The sequence below is a fragment of the Belonocnema kinseyi genome, chromosome 4 (genome assembly GCF_010883055.1).
Source record: "Belonocnema kinseyi isolate 2016_QV_RU_SX_M_011 chromosome 4, B_treatae_v1, whole genome shotgun sequence".
Lineage (NCBI taxonomy): Eukaryota > Metazoa > Arthropoda > Insecta > Hymenoptera > Cynipidae > Belonocnema > Belonocnema kinseyi.
In genome coordinates, this window is record NC_046660.1 from 26,821,277 (window position 1) to 26,838,764 (window position 17,488).

The 17,488-nt window shown below is 27.0% G+C and overlaps 1 protein-coding gene across 5 annotated transcripts in view; it reads right to left on the reverse strand.

The window, feature by feature from the left end:
- Positions 1-16,666, reverse strand: part of LOC117170718 (aminopeptidase N) — a 42,203-nt gene extending 25,537 nt beyond the window's left edge. The window contains exons 1-6 of one of the 5 annotated variants that reach the window (XM_033357728.1): positions 16,475-16,666; positions 16,311-16,386; positions 8,788-8,850; positions 5,571-5,890; positions 3,049-3,347; positions 1,490-1,648 (exon numbers count right to left, since the gene is read on the reverse strand). In XM_033357728.1, coding sequence (XP_033213619.1) covers positions 1,490-1,648; positions 3,049-3,347; positions 5,571-5,888 — 776 coding nt within the window. In that variant the 5' untranslated portion in view covers positions 5,889-5,890; positions 8,788-8,850; positions 16,311-16,386; positions 16,475-16,666. Of the gene's footprint in view, positions 1-1,489; positions 1,649-3,048; positions 3,348-5,570; positions 5,891-8,787; positions 8,851-16,310 lie in introns of all 5 variants that reach the window. The other 4 variants (XM_033357725.1, XM_033357727.1, XM_033357726.1 and 1 more) reach the window with 4 other exon arrangements.
- Between the last annotated feature and the right edge of the window lie 822 nt (positions 16,667-17,488).

A 17,488-nucleotide genomic window follows, 5' to 3' on the forward strand; every position in this document is an offset into this window, starting at 1 on the left:
GAATCGTTCACCAAAAAAATAAATGTTTGAAAAGTAGTTAAACTTACAACATAATAGTTAAAATTTTTGATAAAAAAATGTGCATGCTCAAAAAAAAAAGTTGCATTTTGAACAAAAAATTATCCTTTTTTTTTAATAGAATAAATTAAATTTTTAATTAAAGAAAATTATTTTTAAATAATTTAAACGAATTTTCACTCTAAAAGAAAAATTTTAATAAAAATAGGTCAATTTTGAACTAAATAGTTGAATCTTCAAATAAAAAGATGGATTTTCAATCAAAAAGGGGATAATTAAATTTTCAGTTAAAAAATTATTATTCGATAAAAAAACGAACTTCGAACCAAATAAATAAAAATGTTATAAAGTTCACAAAAAATTCATTAAAATATAAAAAGTTTGAACCAGGCGACTAATCGCTAATCAAAAAAATAAATTTTTGAAAAGTAGTTGAACTTTCAACTTACTAGTTGGAATTTTTGACCAAAAAAATAGGAATTTTCGAAGAAAAATAGAGTAGTTGAATTTTCAGCAAAAAAATGAATAAGACGAATTTTCAACAAAACCCGTAAATTTTGTTTCAAAGAAATGTATCTTGAACCAAAAAAGATTTTTTTTTGAAAGTTGGTCTAGTTTCAACCAAGCCATGAAACGATCACCAAAAAATGAATTTTTAACCAAGCATATTAATTATCTAATAAGATCTCATCTTTAATTAAATATTTAAATTCTAAACTAAAAAGTAACACTTTTTAACAAAAAATGGAAATTTTAAATTTTCAGTTAAAAAAAAATGAATTTGTTACAAAAAGAAGATCATAAACAAAATAGTTTGTTTAAGGATTAAACTATTTTCTTAAAGATTTAATCTTTGTGGTTAATTAAAATCGAGCTACGATCTTAACAGTTACAAAAATGAAAATTCATCTTTTCAGATAAAAATGTAAATAAATTGTTGTGTATTCATTTTTTTCGAAATTAATTAATTAACTAAAAATTTATTCAATTGTATAAAAAAATTGTCTCTTTCTGTAGAAAATAAATCTCCTTCTTTGAAAATTGATCTGTTGGGTTCAGAACTCATCTATTTGGTAAGAAATTAATTTATTTGGTCGAAAATAAAAAGTTTTAACTGGAATTTTTCGGAATTCAAAGCGTTTCAAATTCAATTTAATATGAGACCAACTTTCACTTTGTTTAAAAGATATTATCTTTCTTTTTCCGAAAAAATTCTCTTTATTTTCATGGGTTTTAGATCTTTTTTAATGCGATGCCTGTTATCGATACAATTGGAAAAATATTCTTTAGAGGTTCTTCGTGTAGGTGGGAGGGTCCACAAAAAGGTAAATACATATTCTGAAATTTGAAACGTTTTAGGCCCTATCGACCATTCATCTTCTTGGTCTCACGATCTGGTTTCTTTTTTTTTTTAATTTCTTTTCTTTCTTTCTTTTTTTTTCTTTTTTTTTTTTTTGTTAAATATACTTACAATGGTTCAGGTTCTCCTTTCCGTGGCATATTTGAAATCGATGTCATATTTTTTGGTCGGGCAATGCTAATTTGAAATTTCGCCTTAAGAGCTGGTTCATCGAAACAGGGGAAAGCACGTCGGGCATCGGTTGCTTGAAATTGAGTCGTCGCAATCCACCTAATAATTAATCAATTGAGGAGTTCTGGACAAGAAGGCGACAGGCGCTCGAGAACGTGTAGAAGTATTGTCCAGGCTGTGACGTCAGGTATCAAAAGTGAAATTCAAAATTTGAAAAAACCAAAAATATAGTTAGATAGCTCTTGAAAAATGAACCTGAGTCTCCATTTACAGTTTTTCTCTCGGGCTGCAAATTTTCCAGTAAATAAATAAAAACTGACTTTTTTTAAATTGAAAAAACAATGTTTTTTCACATTCAACTCGCCGTAAGTAATTCGTTTATCAACCAATTAACAAATTTCTTTTTGAGTTTTATTCGTCACACTCTAGCGGAGGCTATAGTGTCCAAAAAGGGCAGAAAGTTAATTTCTGATGTTTTTTTTTTAATCCGAATGAAAAACCACGTTTTTAGACTTTCACATTAAAAAAGTGAGCGAGGAAGTTTGAGCTACGACAAACTTCAAGCGAATGAATTTTTTGCCAATGTATTGGCCAACTTTTTGGAAAATTTCAATTCGATTGGATTTTTAGTTCCATAATTAGAGCGAGTTTATTACGAGCTCCCGACGCGACACAAGATTTTTCAGGGGACGCCGCCTGAAGCCTGAAACATCCTCCTTGCCCATCCTTTGTTTTGTCCACTCGCTCGCACTAGTCAGCGTTCCGGCGGCGTCCCCTGAAAAATCCTGTGGTGTCGCGTCGGGAGTTCGTAATAAACTCGCTCTAATTATGGAACTAAAAATCCAATCGAATTGAGATTTTCCAAAAAATTGGCCAATACATTAGCGGAAAATTCGTTCGCTTGAAGTTTGTCTTAGCTGAAACTTTCTCGCTCACTTTTTTAATGTGAAAGTCTAAAAACGTGGTTTTTCATTCGGATTAAAAAAGAAAATATTAGAAACTAACTTTTGACCCTTCTTGGACACTCTAGCCTCCGATAGAGTCTCACGAATAAAACTCAAAAAGAAATTTGTTAATTAGTTAATAAACGAATTACTTACGGCGAGTTGAATGTGAAAAAACATTATTTTTTCAATTAAAAAAAAAATCAGTTTTTATTTATTTACTGGAAAATTTGCAGCCCGAGAGAAAAACTGTAAATGGAGACTCAGGTTCATTTTTCAAGAGCTATCTAACTGTATTTTTGGTTTTTTCAAATTTCGAATTTCACTTTTGATACCTGACGTCACAGCCTAGACAATACTTTTACTCGTTCTCAAGCGCCTGTCGCCTTCTTGTCCAGAACTCCTCAATTATTCATTCGATTTTTTAAATTGAATTTCTTCTAATTTTTCTTTAAATAATATAAAACTACTCTCAGAGCTTGAAGAATAAATAATATTATTTATAATAAAACCTAATAAAATATACGCATTATTGTTTTTAAAAAACAAACAAACCTTGTTTCGTTCTTAACTTTGTAAGAACTTCGGTAAAAACCTTCGAGAAAATCATTGAGGTATCCTACGAATTTCAAATATAAAATATATTGTTTTCCAGGCTTGAGATATTCAGCAGTTCTGATTATAAAAAATTCTCTGGCAGAATCGTTTTGCTGATTTTCTATATGAACAAATTTCGAATTGTTGTTATTCAAATTGTATTCTCTTAAACTTGTTGATTTTTTATCAATTGCCAGATCGACAGCATGTAGAACTACATTTTTTGTTTTCTCTGTTGCATTTACAATTATATTGACCTGCAAAAATAATTTTTTAAATTTTAATTTCGCAATATGTCGGCCTGAAATCACTGAAACGTTTTCAATATTTTTTTAAAATACTGGTGCCGAGTAATTTTCAAAATTTTGGCAATTACCAGAATTTTTTTACATTTATTCTATTGGTGAAAAAATAGATTAAAAAATGTTTTGTTACTATTTTGGGGAAAAAATGAAAATATTAAATTTAAAATAGAAAAAAAAAGTTTCTGCAGGCGATTCCACGAAGGATTCCGTACAAGTGTCTGGAAACGAATTTTGGTTTTCTTAAAACGGAATAATTTTTTATCAAAAAGTTATTATTCTTAGACGTCGTCCTGTGAAATTTTACACTCAAAATTTTTGGACGATTCACTCGGAATTGGCTATATTTTTAAGATAAAATTTTTCTCATCCGCATTTAGAAACTCAGTATCTCGGAAGCCAGGTTTTAATTTTTATTTAAACTGATGATTAAGTTTCTTATCACAATTTGCAACCGCGTCTGTTCCAATTTGTGGTTAGTCTGACTGCAAAATTCTCAACTGAGTTAGTGATTAAATGAGCGACACTTCATCTCGGATGTGGCCTTATCTTTGAATGGTATTTTGGATATTACATAATTTTTTTTCGCTCTTCAAAAAAATTTAGATTTTTCTGTTCATCTTTTGTTTACACTGCCAACCTTTAATTTATATTTATGGCTTAGTCAAAGAACCTAAAGTCTTAATGTATTTTTCAAGGGCAACCAATATATATTTATGGTTTTTTATTTCTATTGTTTTATGACACCTTTTAATAATATTTTGATACTTACAAAATTGTTTAAACAATTTTTATTTTTTATAATTATCTTATCTTAACATAAACTTCAAATATTGAGGTTTCTTCTAAAAATTTTCAAATTCTTGTTGACCTTTCAAGTCTAGTGAGATCATAATTAATAAGAGTTAAAAAAATAATTATTTAAGTAATTTTTCATTGTCCATAAAAACGATTTCCTCAATTACCCTTCAAAGTTGCGGCATTTCCTTATTCTTAATTTTTATTCGGCTTTTCAGTTACATTTATAAAAATGATAAATAACAAACTTTGACAATTATAATTGTTTAAATCATTTTTTTATCGTGCTATATTATTTTCAGTTATAATTATTAAAATGTTAAAGTTTTTTCTAAATTCTTTAACTTTTCTTTGGCTCTTCAATTAATTAATTCCTAGTCGAAGAAATTTTAAATAAAAATCATAAAAATTCCCAAATTAAAAATTTTTTAATCTCCAGAATTGAACTATTCCACAAAATTTATTTTTATTCGAAAATTTCAAAAAAAATCTTCAAGCATTTATGGTTGTTATTTTTCATTAATTATGGCCATAAGAATAAAAAAAAGACTAAACTGAAAAAATACGGCTTTTTTTAGAAAACTAATTTTTAACTATTTTTATTTTCATTCTTTAATAAGTTGGGTGGCAAATAGCTATTCTTTGAATCGAGATAACATATAAACAATTACCTTCTGGGATATAAAACACTCCACTGTAAAAAAAAAACTATTTTTTGGTCAAGATACAATCAAAGCGCGACGTTCGTAAAGTTAAAAACCCGTTTTTATTATGTTTTGTCTAAATTTCTAGATCTATTCAAAAAAATTGTGAAAAAAACATGTAGATATTGAAAAACTGAATCTTTTATGTTATTGGACTTTTTTTTGTATAACTGTGTTCGAGAAAAATAAAAAATAAAAATCGGATCGCCTGAAACTAAATTCGATCCATTTTGTATTTTGCTTAATTTTTTTCGAAATCTGGTCTCAGTGGGCACAAAAGTTGGCGACGTCTTTACGACATCGTTACGACATCTTTACGACAACTTTACGACATCATATGCCCATGTCGTTTCGGACATAGGATGTCGTAAAGTTGTCGTAAAGATGTCGTAAAGATGTCGTAACGAGGTCGTAAAGGCGTCACCAAACGTTGTGCCCACTGGGGTATTCATACAAAAAAAAGTCCAAAATTGAAAAAGGCGTAATTTTTCTAGATCTAAAACTTTTGTACAGAACTTTACTCAATAGAATTAGAAATTTATATTAAAAATGAGAAAGTCGAGAACCTCTAAGTTCTTCTTTCGGGATGAGACTTCAAAAAATTAAAATTTCCATTTGTTTGGACTTTGCAACAAAAATTAATTTAATTTGTACTCAGAAGAAAAAAAAAAATTACCTCTCCGTTAAAAGTGAAATTACCCTCCCAAATAAAGGGGGTCAATTTCAGCTCGTAGGTGTCAGGAATAACAGATTTTGGAAGTCTGACATCAATTTTATCCTTTGTTGCTAATGTCCTGATAGCTTGAAGATTTGTACTTCCAAAAAAATCTTCATAGGGTTTTATTTTTTTCCCTTCTAAGCAGGGAGCAAAATGAAAAACTAGAAGTCCGGTTGTTACGAGGCCCAGCAGAAAAGCCGAACCCAATAAAAATCCTCCACATTTTGAAATTGTGCAACCACTTTTTCGGCCAAATGTCGTGTGAGTATCCATCATAGCTAGAAATATATTTTTTATTTATTTTAGTTAAATTAATCTTAAAAAGATCAGCGCAATGTAGAATATAAAATTCTGAAAAGTTCTGAAAAAATTGCCAAAAGTACCTAAATTGATTGTCTTCAAAATCTTTTTTTTAATCAAATTTAATACATTCTGTAAAATACTTTCTTTTTTTATTCTCAATTTTGCCCACTAAAACAACCCGGTGAGCACAAAATTTGGCGACGTCTTTACGACATCGTTACGACATCTTTACGACAACTTTACGACATCCTATGTCCATGTCGTTTCGGTGTCTTTGTGATATCGTAATGACACCGTCAAATAATACGACTTATTTACGATGTCGTAAAGATGTCGTAAAGTTGTCGTAAAGATGTCGTGAAGATGTCGTAAAGTTGTCGTAAAGTTGTCGTAAAGATGTCGCAACGATGTCGTAAAGACGTCGCCAAATTTTGTGCTCACTGGGTTAATCCTTCTAAAAAATATATAAGTAACTAAATTTTCTAAAAAATTTGGCCTAAATTGTCTGGAAGTCCCAAACTTGTCAGTCCTGTTAAAAAATGGTTTGTTTTTTTATTAAAGTTGTACATCCTTATGAAATAAATACTTTTATTTCATTAATTTTTTTTACTCAAACAATTATCAAACAAAAAATGTTAACAGTGTGAAAAAAATTTCTAATTAATTCTAACAAAATTTTCCAAAATATACAAAATTTTTGGCTATATTAAAAAACTGTTATTGTGAAAGTTGTAGATTAATATAAACTACATTTGTTTTGCATTTTTTTTATTGAAAGAACTCTTTTTGAAAAAAGTAGAAAAAAGGTGAGCAAATCATTTTTCTAAAGAATGCTTTCAAAATTGCCGAAAACACACACAAAATTATTAGTTGTATTTAGAAATAGTTAAGATAAAAATTGTATAACTGTATAAAATACAGCTTTTTTTTATTTCTTTCATCGAAACAGCCCTTTTTGAAAAAGTTGAAAAAAAGCGAATAATTAATTTTTCTGAAAAATGCTTGAAAAATTGCCCAAAACACCAAAAATGATTGGTTGTATTGAAAAAATGTTGAAAGAAAAATTGAAGATCCTTATGAAGTTAATTTTTTTTTCTTTTACTGAAACAATCCTTTTTTTAAAAAGTCGAAAAAAAAGGTGAGTAAACAATTTTTCTAAAGAATGGTTTCAAAATTGCCCAAAAACACCAAAAATTATTAATTGTATTGAAAAATTGTTGAGATAAAAATGATAGATCTTTATGTAGTACATTTTTTGTTACTTTGCTTGTGTTACTGAAACAACCCTTTTTGAGAAAAGTCAAAAAAAATGCTGAATAAACAATTTTTATAAAGAATGCTTTCAAAATTCCCCAAAAAACCAAAAATTATTAATTGTATTCAAACATTGTTGAGATAAAAATTATACATCTTTATGTAGTACATTTTTTTGTTTCTTTGCTTGTGTTGCTTAAACAACCCTTTTTGAGTAAAGTCAAAAAAATGCGGAATAAACAATTATTCTGAAGAATGCTTTAAAAATTGCTTAAAAACACAAAAAAATTATTAGTTGTTTTCAAAAAGTGTTGAGATGAAAATTATAGATATTTATGTAGTACTTTTTTTTTGTTTCTTTGTTTTTGTTACTGAAACAAGCCTTTCAGAGAAAAGTCGAAAAATGGCTTCATAAACAATATTTCTGAAGAATGGTTTCAAAATTGCCCAGAAAACGCATAATTTTTCATTTAATTCAAAAATTGTTTAGATTAAAGTTGTATATTTTTATAAAATACATTTTTTAATTTCTTTACAATTTTTTACTCAAACAACCCTTTTCGAAAAAAATCGAAAAAAATCGAAAAAAGCGTGAACAATAAATTATTCTATAGAATTTTACAAAAACTCCTGAAAAATAAAAAATTATTAGTTGTATTGATAAATTGTTTAAATAAAAGTCTTATCTTTATACAGTGAGTCCTTTTTATTAAATTAATTTTTATAGTCTGAAAAATCCCGAAAAATGAAAAATTGGAAAATTTCCGATTGGCAAACTTCCAAACAGTTGATGATAATAAAAAATTCCAAACAATAGAAAGTTCTCGAATTTGAAACAAATAAAAAATGTCTAAATAATAACATAAAAAATAACCAATAAATACATGTACTTTGATTTAATAATATTTTTTATTTTATAAAATTTTTTGTGATTAATTCATTATTAATACCATTGCTAAATTGTTTAGAATCGGGAATTTCATAAGTAAAAAATTTTTTATTCTGCAATTTTAAATTATTGTAAATTTTAAAAGCTCGGAAAATTTCTAAATCAAATATTTCTTCTTTTCGATATTTGACAGCGCCAAAAAATATAAACAATAAAGGATAACATTCGTCCAAATAAAAGACAAAAGTTTTTACTTCCTGTAATTTATGTTAAAATTTACTGAATGTTGCTGTAAAAATGTTTTTATTTTTCTACACATGTTTGTAAATAATTTTACACTGAGATTAAAAATAAAGTCGAATTTTTTTCAAACTCATTTTGGACAAATAATTTGTGGTCATTAAGGAAATTTTTTCAGAATTTTTTAGCATTTTTTATTGAATAAAAGGTAGAATTATACTACGCTTATGATAAAAAATGACTTATTCTAATAATAAATAATTATCATAAATAAACTATTTATTGTTATCTATTATTAATTATAAATGTATTTAATTTGCAGTAATTACATTCTAAGAATATTTAAGAAAAAACATCAATTAGATAAAAATCTCTTTAATAACTGTAAGTCGTTTAAAATCTTTTTCTGTAGTAAGTGATCGCTAGTAACTTCTCGATAATAAGCGATAATTATTCTACTTATTTATTATATAATTTCAAACTAGAAACCTTGAACTCATTAAAAATGATGTTTATGTCTTCAGATTTCATAGCTTCTATCTCCTCGAGATACTGGAAATTATTAAATTATAATATTAATAATAATTATTATTATTATGTTTATTATTATTATTATCTATCTTCCAAAATGCTGACTTGGTCACTTTTTTCAATCAATAAACATCTGGATTGTTATCTCGAGAGTGACCAACGTCAGAAATTTAGTCAGATTTTGTCGTTATTATTATTATGATTATTATTATGATTATTATTATACAGAAACCAGGTGAAGGCAGTGATCATTAAAATTAATTTCACGTGCCACTTTGAGCATGTCAAGGAATCACACGAGCCTCAATATTCTTATTATTATTATACCATGTCTACTCAGATTAATTTATTATTGTGCTGGAATCAAATATAATTCTACATTATTTTGCTCAAAATAACTATACAGTGAAATTTGAAAATAAAACTTAAATCTTAAGTTGTATTATTTCTTTAAGTTAAGAGAGAAGTAAAAAGTTAACATAACTCAATTTGTAAGGCATAAAAATCCCTTTGAAATGACTCCTATTATAATTATTTGCGAGAAATAGTTTACGAGATATTAATTTATTAATTAAGAAAAGCGTGTTATTGGAGAAGCGTTTAAATGAATTTGCATCCTCATAAAAAATACTCTGCTCAGATTTCTCTGTTAAACCCTTAAAGTGCAAAATCAAAAGTATTTAAAAACATTTTTTCCGGAATTCAAATCCAAAAATAAAGTTGTGTTTTATGATTTTTTGTTAGATAGAATTTGTTAATTAGGATTTGTGAGTCAATAATTGCGTGTTAGCAGTTAGAAGTTGTCTGTTAGTATTTACGTATTAAGGGTTAGGAGGTGCTGTGGGTTTGAAGTTGTTGTGGTTTAGGAGTTAGGAGATGTGAGTTAGAATTTGTGTGTTAGTTGTTTTTAGCAGTTAGTAATTGTGTGTTAGGAATTAGCAGTTGTTTCTTTGGAGTTATGAGTTGTATTTCATGAGTTTTTGAGAGTTAGAATTTGTGTTTTAGGAGTTACAAGTTGTGTTTTAGGATTTGTTCTGAGTTAGAAGTTGTGTGTTAGGATCTGTTGTGAGTTGGGAGTTGTATGTTAGGAGTTGCCTGTTAGAAACTGTGTGTTAGGATCTGTTGTGAGTTAGGAATCGTGGTTTAGGAGTTGTGTGTTAGAAAGAGCGTGCTAGCATTTAGGAATTGTGGGTTTGGATTTGTTGTGAGTTAAGTGTTGTGTGTTATGAGCTTTCGTGAGTTACGAGTTGTAAGTTAGGAGTTGTAGTTTAGAAGTTGTATGTTAGGAGTTGCTTTCAGCAGCTAGGAACTCTGTGTTAGGAATTTGCTGTTGTATCTTAGGAGTTGTATTTTATGAGTTTTTTTTTAGTTAGAATTTGTTTTTTAGGAGTCAAAAGTTGTGTTTTAGGAATTGCTTTGAGTTAGAAGTTGTGTGTTAGGAGTTATTTTTAGCAGTTCTGAACTGTGGGTTAGGAATAAGCAGTTGTTTCTTTGCAGTTATGAGTTGTATTTCATGAGTTTTTATAAGTTATAATTTGTGTTTCAGGATTTTTGTGAGTTAAAAGTTGTGTGTTAGGATCTGTTGTGTGTTGTTTCTTTAGAGTTATGAGTTGTATTTCATGAGTTTTTGTGAGTTAGAATTTGTGTTTTAGGAGTTACAAGTTGTGTTTTAGGATTTGTTCTGAGTTAGAAGTTGTGTGTTAGGATCTGTTGTGAGTTGGGTGTTGTGTGTTATGAGCTTCCGTGACTTACGATTTGTAAGTTAGGAGTTGTAATTTAGAAGTTGTATGTTAGAAGTTGCTTTCAGCAGCTAGGAACTGTGTGTTAGGAATTTGCAGTTGTATCTCAGGAGTTGTATTTTATGAGTTTTTTTTAGTTAGAATTTGTTTTTTTAGGAGTCAAAAGTTGTGTTTTAGGAATTGCTTTGAGTTAGAAGTTGTGTGTCAGCATTAAGGAGTTGCGAGTAAGGATTTGTTGTGAGTTAGGTGTTGTGTGTTAGCAGCTTTCGTGAGTTAAAAGTTGTAAGTTAGGAGTTGTGAGTTAGAATTTGTGTGTTAGGAGTTATTTTTATCAGTTATGAACTGTGTGTTAGGAATAAGCAGTTGTTTCTTTGCAGTTATGAGTTGTATTTCATAAGTTTTTATAAGTTATAATTTGTGCTTCAGGATTTTTTGTGAGTTAGAAGTTGTGTGTTAGGAGCCTTTGTGAGTTACGAGTTGTAAGTCAAGAGTTGTAAATTATAAGTTGTGTATTAGGAGTTGTCTTTAGCAGTTAGGAAATGAGTTCGGAACTAGGAGTAGTGAGTTGGAAGTTGTGTTTTATGAGTTTTTGTGAGTTATGAGTTGTGTGTTAGAAGTTACAAGTTGTGTTTTCGGCGTTTTTGTGAGCTATAAGTTGCGTTTTAGGAGTTGTTGTGGGCTAGAACATGCGTGTTAGGAGTTGTTGTGAGTTGGAAGTTGTGAGTTGGAAGTTGTGTGTTGGGAGTTGCGGTGAGTTAGGAGTTGTGTGTTGGAATATGTTGTGAATCAAGAGTTGTGAATTAGCAGTTGTATTTAGTAGTTTTTTTTAGTGGTTATGAGTTAGGAGCTGTTGTAAGTTGGAAGCTGTTGTGAGTTAGAAGTTGTTTTGAGTTAGGAGTTGTATTTTTAGAGTTTTTGAGAGTTAGGAGTTGTTTTTTTATAGTTTTTGAGAGTTAGGAGTTGTTTTTAAGAGGTTTTGAGAGTTAGGAGTTGTGAGTTGTGTGTTAGGAGTTACAAATTAGGTTTTAGGAGTTGTTGTGAATCAGGTTCAATAATTGAAGTCCAGCGGATCAATGCCCTTTCACGGCGTAATCCGTTACCTGAATGTGTAATTTCAATTTAAGTTCTTTTCTCTTATTTGAATGTTACTGATCATTAAATTAAAAAAAAAACGAATGAGTTTCCTTTCACATTAATATCTTCGTCATAAAATCTATTTTTACATATTTATCTGTGAAATAATACTTAAGGCGGTATCACCAGAAAGTCACGTATTTTGTTGTAGGAACGTGCTTCATTTTTTAATTAAATCTTCTTTGACGTGTGAGTTTTTATTAGTGATTAATTGTTACAAATTTTGAATTCCTTTGAAAAAAGAGATAGCCAGTTTAATGGAATTTCAATTAGAATAGGAAAATTCTAAAATTTGTAAATACAATAAATATTATTCCTTTAATAAGACTAATATGATTTATTACAGATATTTTTACATTTCTTTTAATAGTTGTAGTAACAAATATATTCAGTTTAGACAACCACTAGAAAATGCTCCTATTGAAATTTGAAAAAAAAATACAAATTTTTCTAAAAGAAAAGAGTTCTTTTTTGGATAAAAATGAAAAAGTGAAAAGAAAAATAAGAAGGCAACCAACTAAATCCCTTAAAATTATTGGATGTTAAACAGTATTTTAGATATGATTTTATACTCGTTTAAATTTCCTAAATTTTAATCAAAAAATGTGTTTAAAAATATTTCTTCCATTTTTTAAAATAAAATTTATCATTTTCTTTCTTGGTTTAATATTCTGTTTAGGTAAAATATTTATTATTTATTATTGGGTGAAATTTGCATTTAAAAATATATGTCATCTCTAAAGTCAATTAAATTATTCATAGATTTTGAATAGAGTTTATGAAATGTCCTTAAAGTAATTTTAGTTTGCTCTCAACGGATATCCGAACACAAACAATACAGAAAAATTACTGCTTTTTCGAGTCCTTCATCAGATAATTTACTACATTTTGTTAAATGCTTTCAGAAATCTGACATTTTTTAACTTTTCAAATAATTCATCTTCAGGCTCATAAATACCATAGTACAGACATATTTTTCAGTTGAAATATTGATTAATAAGCATTTTCTTCTACTTAAAATTACACAACGTTTCTATATATAAATTTTTTCGCTTACTCCTCTAACATATTTATTTGTTCGAAAAATGTTTTCTTTTAAAAAAGTGCAATTTTAACTATAGAAAAATATCAACATTCAAAAATAAATTATTAAACAAGTTTTATAATATTAGGAGTTTAACATTTTTTGGAAAGAATAATTACAAATTTCAAATTGTAAGCGTTTAAAAATTCGTTTGAAAGATTTTTAATTGGAAACGTTCAAATATAAAAAAATTTTAGATTAGACAAAATTTTGAAAAAGGAATTGAACTTTCATCAATTCACAATAGAAGTGTTTACAATTAAATTATTTCAAATCCAAAAATTCTATATTAGAAGCTTTTAAAATTTTTAAATTTTAAACAAAAATTTCTAAAATGAAGCCATTTAAAAAAATTTCATTTAATTAAAATTTCGAAGATAGGTCCATTTTAAAACTCTAAAAATTAAACAATTTCCGATTATAATGTTTAAAGTTGAATTTATTAATGATCTATTTTGACTTTATAGAAACCATTTTTAACTTTTTAATTTCAAATCGCTTAATTTTAAACTCTTTCTTTAGAATTATTGTGCATTCTTGAAATTTTCAAATAAAATATTTTTTTATTTGAATTAATTTTTTGTTTAATTTTCCATTAAAAATCAGATATATTAAAAAGATGACATTTAAAGTTGAAAAATCAATAAAAGAGTCAATTTAAATTTGTTTTTTTTTTGCTTCATTGAGTTTAAATATGTTTATAGTTTGGAACTGTAAAATAAAAAATGATTCAATTTTTTATTTCTACTTCTGAATTGTACTATTTTTAAAGGCTTGAATTTAATAAATCGCAGTCTTAATTTTTCATTGCTAGAAATTTATTTTAAAAGTATTAATTTATTTTAAAAAATTTTAATTACAAATACTTTAAACTGAAAATTTTGCAATTTGAATTTTCAAATAATTAGTCGAATTTTCATGGAAAATAATAAATTTTCAGTTAAACCCAAAATTTCACAAAAAAACAATTTTTAATTACGAACAAAAAATTTTTGAAACAAACAAAAAAATATAATTTTCAACACGAGTTCAATTTTCACTCGAAAACTATGAATTTTACGGAAAAATTTAATTTTTAACCAAACAGTTTTATTTTCAACACTTAAAGCTAAATTTTCAACCAAATAATAAAGTTTTTAATAACAAAAAATGTAACCGCAACCAAAAAAACTAGTTTTTTAGCAAAAATGTCGAATTTTCACCTACAAATTATAAAATTGCTAACAAAAATGGAATATTCAAATTTTCAGTGAAAAGAATAAATAGAAAAAAAATTGAAAATCAAATTAATTTTTAAACAAAAAAGATGGATTTTCATCCAAGAAAGCCAACAAAAAATATAAATTTTTAACCAAATAGTTGAATTTTTAATTAAACAGATAAATTTTCAACGAAAAAAATCAAGTGTACACAAAAAAAATTAATTTTGTACCAAAAAAGTCGAATTTTCAAATACAAAAATATCAAATTTCAACCAAAAATAGTTTACACAATAAAGTTTATTTTCAACCAAGAAATTTATTTTTTAAGGAAAAGGATGAATTTTACAAACAAGAATATTAACTTTCTACCAAAAAATAATATTTTTCAACTAAAAATATAAAAAAAATGTATTAAAAAAAAGTCCAATTTTCAAACCTTATTTCCAAGAAACTTGATTCTAAAATCAATAAACCTTAATTAAAAATTAACGAACACTAATTCTAAAATAATGAACCTTACAACAAAAATTATTCAATTTTAATTCCAAAACCAATTAACCTTAATTTTTTTAAAACTTTATTTTAAAAAACTTGATTGTAAAATCAATAAAGCTTAATTAAAAATAAATTAACACTAATTCCAAAATAATGGACCTTAAAACAAAAATTATTTAAATTTAATTTCAAAACCAATTAACCTCAATTTCAAAATTAATTAACCCTAATTAATGAACCTTAATCCTAAAAAATTCTTCAAAAAGTAATGGACGTTAATTATAAAAACTTTATTCCAAAATTAATGAACCTTATTTCCAAAAAATTAATGAACCTTAATTACAAAAAATTTAATTCCAAAATTAATGAACCTTTATTCTAAAATTAATGAATTAAAATTCCAAAAACTTGATTAAAAAACTATTAACACTTAATTCTAAAAACTTATTTTCAAAATTAATGAACCTTGATTCCCAAACTAATTAATCAACATTTTAAAAACTTGATTTAAAATGAATAAAACTTAATAACAAAATTAATGAAACTATGTTTCAAAAATTTGATTCCGAAATTAATTAACATTAATTCCAAAAAACTTGTTAAAAAAATTGATGAAAGTTAATTATAGAAACTTGATTCCAAGATTCATGAGCCTTATTTCCAAAAACTTGATTCCAAAGTTAATGAAGTTTAATTACAAAAACTTCATTCCGAAATTAATAAACCTTTATTTCTAAATTAATAAATAATGATTCCAAAAACTTGATTATAAAATTAATGAACCTTAATCACAAAAACTTAATTCCGAAATAAATGAACCTTAATTAAGAAAATTGATTAAAACATCAATGAACCTCGATTCCAAAAACTTAATTTAAAAACAATTAAACTTATTACATAAACTTAATTCCAAAATTATTCAACTATACTTTGAAAAACTTGATTAAAAATTAATGAACCTTAATTTCAGAGACCTTAATTCAAAATTATTGAAACCTGGTTCCAATTGCTTTAGTTCAAAATTAGTGAATCTTAATTCCGAACAATGAATTCAAAAAAACTTGATTCCAAAATTAATTTATCCTATTCTAAAATTAATAAACTGTAATTACAAAATTAATGAACCTTAATCAAAGAATTGTAAATTATAATTCCAAAAACTTAATTCAAAAATGATAAAACCCTAATTTCAAAAACTTGGTTTGAAAATGATTGTAACCTAATTTTAAAAACATCATTTTAAGATCAATGAAACTATGTCCCGAAAACTTAATTCCACAATTAATGAAGCTTTTTTGCGAAATTAATTAATCTTATTCCAAGAATTACAAATCATAATTCCAAAAACAAAATTCTAAAATTATAGAACCATAATATCAAAAACTTAATTTAAAACTGAATGAAACTTAATTTAAAAAGTAATGAAACTATGTTCCGAAAACTCAATTCCATAACCAATAAACCTTAATTCCTGAAACTGAACTAAAAAATCAGTGAACATTAATTCCAAGAACTTGATTCCACAATTAATTAAATATAATTCTAAAAACTTAATAAAAAACTTACTCAAACCTGATTCCAAAAACTTAATTCCAATATTAATAAATGATAATTCCAAATACTTACTTAAAGAATTAATGAATCCTAATTCTAAAATCTCAATTCCAAAACTTAGTTCCAAAATTATTGAACCAAGAAATCCAAAAACTTGATATAAAAATTAATGAACCTCAATTCGAGGAACTAAATCAAACATTAATGAACGTTAATTACAAAAACTAGATTTCAGAATTAATTAACCTTTAATTCACATTTGATTGGATTTACCTTCTTTGTGAAGCACTTTCTCATTTGTTCGAAATCACTGGTTGCCTGTTGCACTAAATTTAATTCGGCGAAAAAACTTCCAAGCAATATAAATTAATTATTAAAAATTATAATAAGAAAATATAAGGCCAAGGAAAAATGTTGGGTGGAAAATAATGTCGTACCAGCTGGTGCGAAATGAAATCAATCTGAATGAAAGTGAAGTATGAACGACCGGAAAACCGTTTAGTTCCACTCCCTTAGACGGACACGGCACTACTGTCAACTACTGTGATCGTGATGTACATAGAAGCCTTCCTTCCTTTTCCTTTCAGCATCGCTACTTCCAATCTGACCCATCACATGACCCACACCTTCTTCCTCACCTATGGACATTATTTTTTATTTTATTATCGATAATTCTACTTTCTTCCGGACCAAAGAGGATTTCGAGCGGCAATAGAAATCACGGGTGATTTTGAAACATGATAACTCGGACCGTAATAGACATAATCATTTGAAATTTATAGGAGTTATTCTTTTAGAAATTGTCTTTAATTGAGGCCAAGAGAAGTTCAAAAATCTTCACGGGTTCTCGAGTTATGAATAAAAATATCCAAAGGCTTCGACGAGTTTCGGTAGGCATGAGCCGCGAGGCTGACAGCGTTGATGACTTTGAAAGGTAATAACTCGGTCTGAAATAGAGATAAACATTTAAAATTTATAGCAGTTATTCTTTTAGAAATTGTCTTTAATTGAGGCCAAGAGAAGTTCAAAAATCTTCACGGGTTCTCGAGTTATGAATAAAAATATCCAAAGGCTTCGACGAGTTTCGGTGGACATGAGCCGCAAGGCTGACAGCGTCTTAAGTTGATAATTTTGAAAGATGATAACTCGGCCCGAAAAAGAAATAATCATTTAAAATTTACAGGAGTTACTCTTTTAGATATTGTCTTTAATTTAAGCTAAGAGAATTTCAAAAATCTTTACGGGTTCTCGAGTTATGAATTAAAATATCCAAAGGCTTCGACGAGTTTCGGTAGGCATCAGCCGCGAGGCTGACAGCGTTGATGACTTTGAAAGATAATAACTCGGTCTGAAATAGAAATAATCATCTGAAATTTACAGGAGTTATTCTTTCAGAAATTGTCTTCAATTGCGGCCAAGAGATGTTCAAAAATCTTCACGGGTTCTCGAGT